The 13,743-nt window shown below is 41.5% G+C and overlaps 1 protein-coding gene across 8 annotated transcripts in view; it reads left to right on the top strand.

The window, feature by feature from the left end:
- LOC144695939 (AN1-type zinc finger protein 5-like) overlaps window positions 1-13,743 on the top strand; it is a 506,091-nt gene that overhangs the window by 454,775 nt on the left and 37,573 nt on the right. For 2 of the 8 annotated variants that reach the window (XM_078567074.1, XM_078567065.1), the window contains exon 2: window positions 9,495-9,654. In XM_078567074.1, coding sequence (XP_078423200.1) covers window positions 9,504-9,654 — 151 coding nt within the window. In that variant the 5' untranslated portion in view covers window positions 9,495-9,503. Of the gene's footprint in view, window positions 1-1,216; window positions 1,258-1,504; window positions 1,693-4,570; window positions 4,723-8,216; window positions 8,414-9,494; window positions 9,655-13,743 lie in introns of those variants that run through there. The other 6 variants (XM_078567082.1, XM_078567097.1, XM_078567055.1 and 3 more) reach the window with 6 other exon arrangements.

Below are 13,743 nucleotides of genomic sequence, written 5' to 3'. Positions count from 1 at the left end.
ATGCCACTGTGTATTAGTGGTAGAGGGAATGAATGTTTAAGATGGTGGGTATGGTGCTGATCAAGTGGCGTGCTTTGTCCTGAATGGTGCCAAGCTTCTTTACTGTTATTGGAGCAGCATTCATCCAGGCCTTAATTAGGCTATTGGCGCTATTAGTAGGTTGAAAGTATTGTGATGGTTTACTAAGCAAACACACTATTGTATAATTAAACTTAAATTGAAAACTGTAAGCTACCTTTTAGAACTCTGGATAATGAAACTTTTTGCATCTAGTGTTCTTACCTGTGGAATTGAAAAACATTAAGTGGACTTTTGTGCTAGGAAGAGATGGTGAAAGAAATTAATTTCAACCACACATAGTAGTAGTTATGGTTAGCTTCTTCCATTGTTCCAATAAAAATAATTAACAGCCCTGTGGCAACAATAAATCTGAGGCAAGTTTTAGATAAGGGGAACTCCTAGTATTTTGCTGTATGTGTGTGTGGGTTGGCAGGGGAGTATCTGGTATTCCTGAGCTCTGTATGCGATTACCCTAAAACTGAAAATGATAATTTTTTGTTAGGCAAGGGTATTTAGCGTTATGAAACCAAGATAATATTAAGGTACAGATCAGCCATTACCTAATTGAATGATTAGAGGGGCTGAACTCCTCCTGTTCCTATATTCTTAGGATGAAAAGTGGATTGAAAGCATTTGAACAAGGATTGGTGAGCGGGCGGGGGGTGGGGGGGTGGTGTACATTGCAAAACCTTATAGATTGATAGGAAGGTTGGGGATGAGGCATTAATTCAGATGGACAGGGGCAGCAAGGGTAGTGGACTCAAGAGGCAAAGTGTTTACTACAGTTTTCAAATTGGAGGGGGCAGCATCTGACGAGAGAGCATGTGACTGTGTTGGGATCTTTGGAGAATTAATAAGTAGTCAGATGATAGATCTCACAGAAGATCTGGGTAGTTAGCACAAGGGTACAATTGGATAAGGTGACAGCTGTAGTTTGAATTTTAAACTGAAGCCAAGCATCTAAATAACAAACCTATCCAAACACAATCATTGCCATGCCGGCCTGGGACACATGTGCCTCTGGCAGCTTTTCGCGCGAGACACCTGCTCTTCCGGGAAAGGGGGGGGGGTGGGGGAAAACAGGCTCGCGCGCAGCGACCAATCATAGCTCAGCAGAGTCTTTATGACGTCAGCCTCCTCACTGAAGAAAGAACGAGAACTTCTTCCTGCAGAGGCTTCGGGATACGTGGGGACAAAGTGAGTAAAGAGAACTGGGCTCCGGGATACGCGGGGACGGAGTGAGTGAGAAAGCGAGCGAGCCGGGATATGCGGGGACGGAGTGAGTGAGAGAGCCGGGTTCCGGGATACGCGGGGACGGAGTGAGTGAGAGAGCCGGGCTCCGGGATACGCGGGGACGGAGTGAGTGAGAGAGCGAGCGAGCCGGGATATGCGGGGACGGAGTGAGTGAGAGAGCCGGGTTCCGGGATACGCGGGGACGGAGTGAGTGAGAGAGCCGGGCTCCGGGATACGCGGGGACGGAGTGAGTGAGAGAGCCGGGCTCAGGGATACGCGGGGACGGAGTGAGTGAGAGAGCCGGGCTCCGGGATACGCGGGGACGGAGTGAGTGAGAGAGCCGGGCTCCGGGATACGGAGTGAGTGAGGGAGCTGGGTTACGTGGAGGAGGTGGAATCGGTGAGGCCCGAGGATGGAGCAGGGAACTGGCGGGGCGGAAGGGCGATATTTTTGTCTCTACGGCTGGTCTTCCGCCCGTGCTGTGGGTGTTGAGTGAGGGCCCAGTAGACTTGGGCCGGGGACTGGAGGCCCCTGGAGCCGCTGTTTGCTCACTCATTGTGCGGTGGGGCCGGGCTGAGGCTGTTTGAACCGAGGCCCAGGGAGGAGGCCCAATCCGTCGCCCCCGCGCTCCAGGGCTGGCCTCGGGGGCACTTGAGTCGGTGACCAGTTGCTGCTTTTAATAAATGCTGGGGAACTCATTTTGAAAGTGATATTTTCAATTCTCTCATTTCGAAACCTGGTTCAAGCGGTAAGAGCGAAGCTGGAAATAAATCCAGACTTCCCTCTGGGATTTTAAACCTCGAATTTGATGTGGTTTTGGAGGAGGAGGACCTGTGGGATAGTATGAGTTACTCCGTGTGTTGGGCTGGCTGGGTTGTTTTCTGCATGCTTCTATTCTAAATAACATTCGTCATCCGATGTGTTAGCATAAAACCTCAAAAGCCTAACCTACTAGGAAATACTTTAGTTCTAGAGCAGATATTATAACTTTGTAGTTGATGTCCACAACATTAGTAGATCACGGGACTCTTGTCAATAATTTTTGAAAGCGACTTACCTGCACACTTTCACCTGGTACTATGACACTGTACAAATAATAGTTGTTTTCCATAGCTGTTTGTGTGGGTCAGTGCAGTCACATTACAGCCTTGTGATGGTCAGAATTGAATTCTTTGGTCCTTGTGATCTTCCTGAGAATGTTATCTATTTCAGGATACTTAACTGTCCTGCTAGGTTAGAGCTCTGCTATCATGCAGTTATTAATTACGTTAGCTTCCTTGGTTTTTTGCTGCATTTTGGAGAGAAAATGTGAACATATGGATAATTGTTTTGACTGAATAGTAATTTTAGTGATAACTGAATGTGATATTTGTGAAATGGAAAGTGGAAGATATACTCTAACATCTTAGATTTTTTTTAAAGAAATGGGTTTTGAAAATCAAGACTTAGGTACAGTATTATCATAAATGTTGCTTCCAGTTAAAAGGGTCAGTTTATATATTGTACTTGCATTAACATCTGCTCTGCTTACTTGTGTGCTTCTGTCATGGTGAAACATACAAAATATTTGAAAGTTAGTTTCACAGGTTGCTATTCCTCTTGTGGATGGGATGTTTTTATTCAGATGCTTTATAAATGCAGGTTATGACGTGCTAGATTTTGACTCAACATTAGCCAGTTACTGCTTTAAAAAAAGGGTGTGTCCCACCTAAAGCAGTAGATTGCAAAACTTGTTTTGCTCATTCATCATATGACCTACTTGGTAGTGCAGACGTATGTCTCACCAAGTATTTTTGGGCCTGGTTTTGTATACTGAGTCATAACTCAAAGGATTGTACTATGGATCTGATGAAAATGACACTCATCACAATGCATCTGTATTAGCATTATGCCAAGTATTCAGTTGTCAGCCATTAGAATGAGTGACAAAACATGTTTAAGGTATTTAGGTTTTCTTGACAGTTGTATGAATAAGTTTCAGATGACAACAGTGGAGTTTGCCCAATTGAGTTAAGAGTTGAATATAGTAAACTAATTTTTTTTCAGCATAAGTTGTATTTTAGTAGATGATTGTAGCAGGAAGTTCTCCCTAATTGCCACATTTTGAATGAAAAAGGGAGAGGTGGCACACAATGTTGTAAAATCCCCATAGCAATCGGATCATTGTTTTCTTCGTTCTGGTTATTAAATGTATGTTTGATATAGTACAGTGAAACAAACATGGTTTGAGGATTTAGCTAATTAAATTAATTCCTACTTGGCAAGTCATCATAGCAGTAAATCATATGACTAATCATAGTTTTAAAAATTAAGCTAATTACAGACCTTCATACCTTTTTTTTGATCAAACTGATCCTTTAAAAATCTTTGCCCTCCAGAGAAAGTTGTTTGTGACTAATGCTTGTTGTACATGAACATCTCTAGTCACCGTGACCTGTTGGAGAGCTCTGTGGGAGAGGTAGACAAAGCTGAGTGCTGAAATATTGTTTTTCTATTAGGTCATAACTTGCCTGATCTGACACCATATCACAAGCAAGTGCTGATTGGACTGATTCATAAACATTTACATACGGAAACTAAGCTCCAAAAAGGATGCAGTGGCTATAGTTACTTAGCATTACAAATTTACATTTTGGTATTTAGACTGTGCCTTGTGCAATAAGAAAATACTTTGATTTAATCTATTATCGTAATAGAGTTCCCCCGGTCGTACCTGTTCCAGGTTGATTTTTTTTTCCCAATTTTGTTACTCTGACTAGCATGTGATTAAATCATTCCTGGTTTCAATGATCCCTGGCACATGGTCACAGAACTAGATTTTTTTTCATTTAATAAGAGATCTCCCATGGTGTTTTTCTTATTCTTTATAAATAAGAGAACAGGTTGAATGCTGTTACATGGTAGGCTGGGATTTTTGCTTGTACCTTGGAGACTTGTACTTTGTACTAAGTGGCCTTGGTCATTAGTAGCACTAGAGTGGGGAGCTGTGCTGTTAACATAGGAACAGGAGTAGGCCAATCAGCCCATTGAGCCTTCTCTGCCATTCAGTATGATCATGGCTAATCATCCACTTCAATGCCTTTTTTCCACACTATCCCCATATCCCTTTATCCCATTGGTATTAGAAATCTGTCAATCTCTATTTTAAACATACTCAATGACTGAACTTCCACAACCCTCTGTGGCCTCCCCCTTAGTTTGAAATTGTGTCCCCTAGTTCTAGACTCCCTAACCAGAGGAAACATCTTACCTGCTTATCCCTTTACGTATTTTGTAGGTTTTGATGTGATCACCTCTCATTCTTTGAAACTCTAGAGGATACAGACCTAGTTTCCCCAATCTCTCTTCATAAGACAGTCCTGTCATCCCAGGAAGAAGTCTGGTGAACCTTCCTTGCAATCTTTCTGTGGCAATAATATCCTTCCTAAGGTAAGGGGACAAAAACTGCGCACAGTACTCCAGGTGCGGTATAACCAAGGTTCTGTACAATTGAAGCAAGACTTCACTACCCCTGTACTCAAACCCTCTTGCAATAAAGGCCAACAAACCATTAGCCTTCCTAAATGCCTACTGCATCTGAATGTTAGCTTTCAGTGACTTACTGACGAGGACACCCTTTTTTTTTGTACATCTACACTTGTTAATTCTTACCATTTAAGAAATACTCTGTGCATCTGCTCCTCCAACCGAAGTGGAAAACCTCACATTTTTCCCACATTATATTTCATTTGCCGCCATGTTCTTGCCTATTCACTTAGTCTGCCCAAATTCTCTTGAAGCCGCATTGCATCTTCCTCACAATACATTCCCACCTAGCTTTGCGTTATCAACAAACTTGGAAATATTACGTTTGGTCCCCGCATCCAAATCATTGATATGTATTGTGAACAGCTGGGGCCTGGGTACTGATCCTTGCAGTATCCCACTAGTCACAGCCTGCCAACATGAGAATGACCTGTTTATCCCTACTGTTTTCTGCCTATTAGCCAACCATTAATCTATGCCAGCATATTACCTCCTATCCTATGTGCTTTAATTTTGCTAACCAACCTACTGTGTGGGACTTTATTTAAGACTTTACCAAAACTGAAGTTTTTTTGTACAGAAAAAGTAGAACCGGGGTTGGCAGAACTGGGAGTCACTGCTGTCCGTCAAGAAGAAAAACTTAAATGTAGTAGCATTGATTTGCTGAAGTCTACAAATGATGGATTGAATCATTCCTGGTTGCATGAGCCTCAGAAACATAATTTGCCTTTTCATGGGAGGGTAATATAGCAAAATATTGGCACCAAGCCAAAAGATGAGATAGTGGAGGTGCTGCTGGTGTTGGGTGGTCAACAGTGTATTTTGAAATTCCTGGAAAAAGTAGGTGTCTAGGGAATGAATTCTAGAGCTCGGGGCCTAGATAGCAAAATGACAAGCCGTTAGTTAAGGTGAATGTGGGTGGGGGATAAGTAAAAGTTGGAGGGATGAGTTTCTGGAGAGTTGTAGGGCTGAAGGAGTTTGGAGATGGGTATGAACAAGATTATTGAAGGATTTGAATAAATGAGAGTTTTTAAATTTGAGATTTCTGTTCAGGAACCACTGAGTCATGAATGTGGGGTGATGGGTGAATAGGGCTTGGTGCAAATGAGGATATTGACTGCAGTGGTTTGGGTGAGCTCAAGTTTATGGAGGGTGGAAGCTGTTGGAGTCCAAAGGTGGTAATAGCATGGTGAGGGTTTTAGCAGCAGGTAGACTGTAGTGGGGTGAAGATGTACAATGCTACTAAGGTGGATTGATGTGGGTGGCCTTTTAAGGATATGAAATCAGAAGCTTAGCACAGGATCAAATCTGGCATTAGTTAAGCCTGAGACAGTAGCTGGGGAAGAGATGGAATCAATAGTAATCAAATGGTTTGCCATAGTCACATACGTAGAAGGGAGCTATTCAACCCATGAGTCCATGCTGGTGCCCTGCAAAGCAATTCCCACACCCCGGGGCCTAGTACTGTTGCCTCAGTCTTCCTAATGTTGATGGGAATTGAGACTCATCCAGGACTTGATGTCGGAGTAGGTTAATGAAGCAGTGGTGGGGTTAGAGGAGGTGGGGTAGAGTTGGGCATTGCCAGTGTATATGTGAAACATCTCATTGTCTTTTATGAGAAATAGAGCCCAAGAATGGATCTTTGAGTTTCCAGCTGCAAGGGCAGGAAGAGAAGCCATTTCTGGAGATGCTGTGGCTCGTTGGGCAAGAGTGTATCCAGATGAGCAGTGCCACTCAGTTGGGCAAAGAGATGCATTGGAGGAAAATGGTGTGCTTAACCATGTCAAAGACTGCAAACAGCTGAGAGAATTGGGAGGATTAGTGCATGGGTCATGGAGGATGTCTGAGTTAAATATGGCACAGAAGGAGGCCATTCACCCCTTTGAGCCTGTGCCAGATCCCCACAGTCATGCTGTCAGTCCTGTTACCTGTAGCTCTGACAATTGATTTCCTTTAAGTACCCATCCAAATTCCTTTTGAAACCACTGTTTCCACATACACCACTTTCATGGTTTCAGGTCATTACCACTTGCTGTGTATTTTTTAAATAGTTCTTCCTCGCATTGCCCAAAACCTTAAATTTCTGTCCCCTAGACCTAACCATCAGTTAATGGGAAGAATTCTTCCTTGTCTACCTTATCAAAGGCTCTTGTGCACTTGCCCTTGGAGCAAACGTTTGATAGAATAATCCCAGCCTTTCCAACCTAACTTTGTAACTAACCACCCCCCACCAAAAAGTCCCTGGAACCATTTTGGTAAATCTCCTCTGCAACCTCTCTCAAGGGCCTTCACTTCTTTGTGGCAGCCAGACCTGGATGCAATACTGTTATTGGGGCTTAACCAGATTTTGGCATAGCTTCAGCATGTTGTGCTGTGCTATGACAGAAATCAGCGTTCAAACATAGAATTGTGAAAAAAGGCACAGATTTGGAAGGTGAAAGCATATTTAAGCCGCTTGCAGAGGAAGGTTGGCAAGGTCTGAAGAAACATACTTTTGTGTTGGCGAGGTAGTTTGCAAGGTCTGAAGAAACATACTTTTTTGGGTGCAGTGACAGCAGATTTTGCAACCATTTGGAATGGCAGTTAGTTTGGATTTAGGGATAAGGGCAGGAAACAGGTATTGGGTGGGCAGTGGTTTAGCGGGTATGAGCCTTCTAGACTAATTGGCAGGAGCTAGGGAAAGATGTTGGTTCAGGGCTAGGGCAGATACTGTCACTCAGTGTTTAGATTGTTATGCAACAAATGTATTTGGGAAAAGAATTCACAGGATAAAGACTTGTATGTGTGACACTTTGTGAAGTAAAGCATGAATATCTAAAAGATTAGTTGATCACCTGTTTAAATTTATTGGTTAAGATTGTTTACAAAAGCAAGTTGTGGTATGAGCAGGGACAATTTGAGATTTGAACAAGGATGCAACAGATTTGCATTATGTGGGTTTTGTATTTGAAGTGGGATCTTTTTCTTAAAAATATAAGCTTGAAACTTAAAATCACTGTCCTGTCTTTTCCTTAATTTTGCAATATGCGTGTGATATTGCTGTAAGTTAAAGTAAAACATTTTAAAGTTCAGCTGAGTAAATGCTTCTGATGCATTTTGGGATACATTCTGCATGCTTAGCAGCCTTCAACAATCAAGGCTCTGGTCAAAAATATCAAGCCCAAACATGGGCTTTTTGAGGTTTGCCAAGGTTTAATGAAAACAAATCAGTAGGTAAATTTTTGATTGAGAGTTCCATAATTTAAAATGTTTTGAGCAATAGAAATGCTTTTTTTGGGAGGGGGAGCAGGTAATGTAAGAGAATTCTAGTTTGGTTTGGTTTATTCATTGTATTATTGGTAGCTTCTCCTAATTGGTCTTTCTAGATTGTATTTTTTGTTTTTTCCACACAGTTTTCCTTGATTCTAATGTCCCCAACCTCTTCAGTTCTGATTTTATTGGCTCAAAGTAAAGGGGCAGCAAATCAGTGTCATTCAGGGAAGCATTACAGAAGCAATACTTGAAGGTGTTTTATATGCAACTACATGAAGTCCTGCATATACTCTAAAATAGCAATGATAGCCTGAACCAGCCCATGGAGGCCTTTGTAACTATCGTAAGTTTAATGGTGATTTGAGATTCATAGCTCATACAATTCACTCGGTAATTTGCATAACGTACACTCCAAGGAGGATAATTGTATTCTACTGTGGCCTCATTGTACAATGCATTTTAAAATGAAAAAGACTTAAAATATAAAAGCAAAAAACTGCGGATGCTGGAAATCCAAAACAAAAATACCTGGAAAAACTCAGCAGGTCTGACAGCATCTGCGGAGAGGAACACAGTTAACGTTTCGAGTCCGTATGACTCTTCAACAGAACTAAGGAAAAATAGAAAAGAAGTGAAATATAAGCTGGTTTAAGGGGGGGTGGGACAAGTAGAGCTGGATAGATGGCCAGTGATAGGTGGAGATAACCAAAAGATGTCATAGACAAAAGGACAAAGAGGTGTTGAAGCTGGTGATATTATCTAAGAAATGTGATAATAAAGATACAGATAGCCCTAGTGGGGGTGGGGTGGGGGGAAGGGATCGAAATAGGCTAAAAGGCAAAGATAAAACAATGGATGGAAATACATTTAAAAATAATGGAAATAGGTGGGAAAAGAAAAATCTATATAAATTATTGGAAAAAAGGGGGTGGGGATGGGGATGGAGGAGAGAATTCATTATCTAAAATTGTTTAACTCAATATTCAGTCCGCAGGGCTGTAAAGTGCCTAGTCGGAAGATGAGGTACTGTTCCTCCAGTTTGCGTTGAGCTTCACTGGAACAATGCAGCAGGCCAAGGACGGACATGTGGGCATGAGAGCAGGGTGGAGTGTTGAAATGGCAAGCGACAGGGAGGTCTGGGTCATGCTTGCGGGTGGACAGACCAAAGGTGTTCCGCAAAGCGATCACCCAGTCTGCGTTTGGTGTCTCCAATGTAGAGGAAACCGCATTGGGAGCAGCGAATGCAGTAGACTTAAAATATCGCATTTTATTATGGTGATTAAATTCTGTTGCTGTAAGATGCAAATGTTGTATACAAGATTTTTTGAACACTGTTTACCATATTCGTACATTTTTCTAGAGATAATTCTTACAACTGCTAAGGTCAATCCCATGCATAATATGCTTTCCTTTTGTCCACGCAGAATATAAGTATGGCTCAAGAAACCAATCAAACTCAAGTGCCTATGCTGTGTGCAACTGGTTGTGGGTTTTATGGAAATCCTAGGACCAATGGAATGTGTTCAGTGTGCTACAAAGAACACCTACAAAGACAGCAGAACGGTGGCCGGATAAGTCCTATGGGTAGGATAACTTGTGATTGTTTTCTTCCCCTCACAGACACCATGCTGCTCTGTGAAGAATAATTCTTATTCTTGCAGATGTAATGATTGTTATGCATGATGTTTCAAGTCGAATGCTGTTACCAGCTACCAAAGCTGGACAGATTAGAAAATTTTAGAAAAGCAAAGTAAAATCATGGCTTGAGTTCTGATATTGCTGATAATTCAAAGTTTCAAATGCACAAAAGCAATGGGGTGGGAGAAAGATGAGAAACAACCCTGTGTTTTTTATATATAAGACATTCAGTGGTTGCTTTTTCTTGTATACAGCACTACATAAAATCAAGTCCAAAACTAAGTAAGTGGCTGCCACTTAGACAGGGTAGGAACTTTAACCAATTCTAACTAGGTTTATGTAGAGGAGATTATTCTTTCAGGTGCTTTTTAACGAAAAAAGGGTCCCTGTTATAATTCATAGTAAAATGCAGGAGGAAAAAATTCAGCCGAAAAGGTCTGCCCTGACTGTTTATAGAACAAACAGCTATCCCCACTCCCCAGCTCTTGGTATCCCTGCAATTCTTTTCTCCCTTGATATTTATTCAATTCCCTTTTTGAAGGCTGCTATTGAATCTATATCCACCACCTATCAGGCAGTGCATTCCAAATCCTAACTATTTGTTTCACCTTTTTTTTGCTTCTCATCTCTGGTTCTTTTGCTGGTTACCTTAAATCTGTGCCCTCTGGTTATTGACCCTTTGGCCAGGGAAAATTTCTCTTTGTTACTCTAGCTGAATTCATCATGATTGTAAATGCCTATCAAATATCCTCTTGGCCTTCTGTGCTCCAAAAAGATCAACCCGAGCTTCTTCAATCTATCCACATAACAGTAATCCCTCATCTTTGAAACCATTCTCTTAAATCTCTTTGGTACACTCTGCAGAGCCTTCATATCCTTCGTAAAGTGCAGAGTTTCCTCTTCTTGCCCTCCCCATTAAAGCTGTACCATTTTGTCTTGTCTCGTCTCTTATTCTTCCTGCCAAAATTTACCATTCACCTTTTCTGTGAATTTTATCTGCCCCCTAATGCCATGTCTACCCATCCACCAACCTGTCAGATTTCAAAAGGTCGTAGTTTTCAAAGTTTCATGTCATCTGCAAAATGAGCTGTACTTTCAAGTCCAAATCACTTAATATATGAAAAAAACATCAGTGGCCCTAACTACTGAACCTTGGAGAACTCCGGTGTATACCTTCCAATCCCAAAGAAACAGCCATTCATCACGACTGTTTTCTATGCCTTAGCCAATTTTGAATTTAAACTCCTTTGTCCTGTTTTATTGCATAGCCATAAATTTTTGAATAAATGATACTTAATCAGACACTTCTTGAAAGTCTAAATACACAACAGTGCAATACCCACTCCCATTCATTATCTTATCAAAAAACTCAGGTCAGATTAGTAAAAAAAAATGATTTTGCTCTCAACAAATCTGTGACTCCTTTTTAGTGCATGTTTGCCCAAAATGACTTGACTTTCTCCTATATTATTGTTTCTAAAGCTTCCCTGCCACTGGTGTCCAACAGACTGGCCTGTAAATTACCGGGTTTATCTTGCACCCTCATTCATAAAAAGGGAGAAATATATATAATCTTCTGTCTTTTGGCTCTATTTAAGGAGGATTGAAAGATTGTGACTAACCCCTCTACAATTTCTACCCTTTCCTCAGCAACCTAGGATGTATCCCATCCATTGAGTTCCCAGATTCAGTACTTGCTAGACTTTCAGGTACCTCTATTTCTATCCCATCCAATTTGCAAGCAAGTTCCTTATTTACCATTCCTTAATGAGTACTTTGCATCACTGTTAACTGAGCACCTCAGCTATGCCTTCAACTTCCAGCAATAAATCTCCATTTTGATCTCTAATCACCCCACTGCTTCTCTGACAGCCGTTTTACTGTTAACATGCCTTTAGAAGACTTTAAGATTCCCTTTTAGGTTAGCTGCCAATCTATTCTCATATAATGCCTCATTTTCTTTTCATTTGTGTTTTGTACTTTTGCCATTCAACCTAATTCTCCTGCTTTATCAAGCTGACATCTGTCTTAAGCCCCTTTTTGCTGCTTCCTCTTAATCTAATTCCTTTTGTAATCCAGGAAGCTCTAGCTTTGGTTGCCCTCCCTTTTCTTCTTTGTAGGAATGTCCCTAGATGGTAGCCTTTAAAAGATTGTTCCCATTACATTCCATTTCTGCCTGGCAAGCCTTTGACTTCAATTTTCCTGGGCCAAATCCCCCCTCAATTCAATGACATTAACCCTCCAGTTAGTATTTTTATTCAAGATTGCTCCTTGTCCATCTCCATAACTAAACTAATAATGGCATGGTCACTATTCCTGAGGCTCCCTCTGACTGACACTGCCCACTTCACCCTCTTCATTCCCAGGACTAGAGCTAGATCCAGATCCAGCAATACCTCCCCTTTTTTTGGGCAGCAAATGCACTGATCAAGAAAATTCTCCTGAATACACTTCAGAAATTCTTCCCCTCTTCTGCCCTTAGTACAACTGCTGCCCCACTCAATATTGGAGCCTCCCATTACCACTACTTCTTGCACCACAGTGACTTCTTTGCAAATCTACTCCACTATCTCCTCGCTATTTGATAAGTCCATTTAAAATACACAAGTACTGTAATTGACCCTTTATTGTTTCTTACCTGCAACCTATTAGATTCCTTGACCACCCAGGGATGTTCTTTCCAGCAATGTGACTGATATTTTCTATAATCAAAAGGGAATACTAATGGGGCGAGTGGAGAAAAAAAACAAGATGTCTAGAGGTGTAAACTGATTCTAATGTTTGGCTTGTCCTACATCTGAGATTACTGTCTTCATTATACACACACACACACAATTCAGAGCAAGAGTAGGCCACTCGGCCCCTTGAGCCTGCTCCGCCATTCAGTAAAATCATGGCTGATCTGAATGTAACCTCAACCCCGCATTCCTGCCTACCCTGATAACAAGGGGGTCAAAGGTTAATCAAGAATCTATTTTGCTCTTAAAAATATTCAAAGACTCTGCTTCCACCGCCTTTTTGAGGAAGAGAGTTCCAAAACTCTCTCTTGTTTTGGACAACTCTCAGAAAATTTTCCCACGTCTGTCTTAAATGAGTGACCCCTTATTTTTAAACAGTGACCCCTAGTTCTAGGTTCTCCCACAAGAGGAAACATCCTCTCCATCAACCCTGTCAAGACCACTCAGAATCCTGTATGTTTCAATCAAGTTCCTACTTACTCTTCTAAATTCCAGTGGATGCAATTCTAACCTGTCCAGCCTTTACTCATAAAACAAACCCACCCTTTCCTGATATTAGTCTAGTAAACCTTCTCTGAACTGCTAATGCATTTGTATCTTTCTTTAAATAAAAAGACCAGTATTGTGTACAATACTCCAGATGTGGTGTCACCAATCCCCTGTATAACTGAAGCATAACCTCCTTACTTTAGTAATCAATTCCCCTCACAACGAAAATATTCTAATTAGCTTTCCTAATTACTTACATACCAACTTTTTGTGATTCATAGACTAGGACACCCAGATCCCTCTCAACCTTAGAGCTCAGCAATCTCTCACCACTTAGATAATCATCATTTTTATTCTTGGTGCCAAAATAAACAGTTTCTCATTTGCCCACATTCTACTCCATTTACCAGGTCTTTGCCCATTCACTTAACCGATCTACGTCACTTTCTTGCATCCTCTTCGCAGTTTACTTTCTTACCTATCTTTGTCATCAGCAAATTTAGCCACCATTCCTTCAGTCCCTTCATCCAAGCCATTTATATAAATTGTAATAAGTTAAGGTCCCAGCACTGAGTGGCACACAATTCGTCACGTCCTGCCAACCAGAAAAAGACCCATTAATGCCAACTCTCTTCTAATTTGTTCATGGGAAGTGGGCGTTGCTGGCTAGGTCAGCATTTATTCCCCCCTCAATTGCCCTCATTCAGGCATTTAAGAGTCAACCACATTGCTATGGCCCTGGAGTCGCATGTAGGTCAGACTAGGTAAGGATGGCTGATTTCCTTCCCTAAAGGACATTAGTGAACCA

The sequence above is a fragment of the Cetorhinus maximus genome, chromosome 2 (genome assembly GCF_964194155.1).
Source record: "Cetorhinus maximus chromosome 2, sCetMax3.hap1.1, whole genome shotgun sequence".
Classification (NCBI taxonomy): Eukaryota; Metazoa; Chordata; class Chondrichthyes; order Lamniformes; family Cetorhinidae; genus Cetorhinus; species Cetorhinus maximus.
Note: the sequence above shows the minus strand (reverse complement) of the source record. Positions and strands in the feature narration are given on the sequence as shown.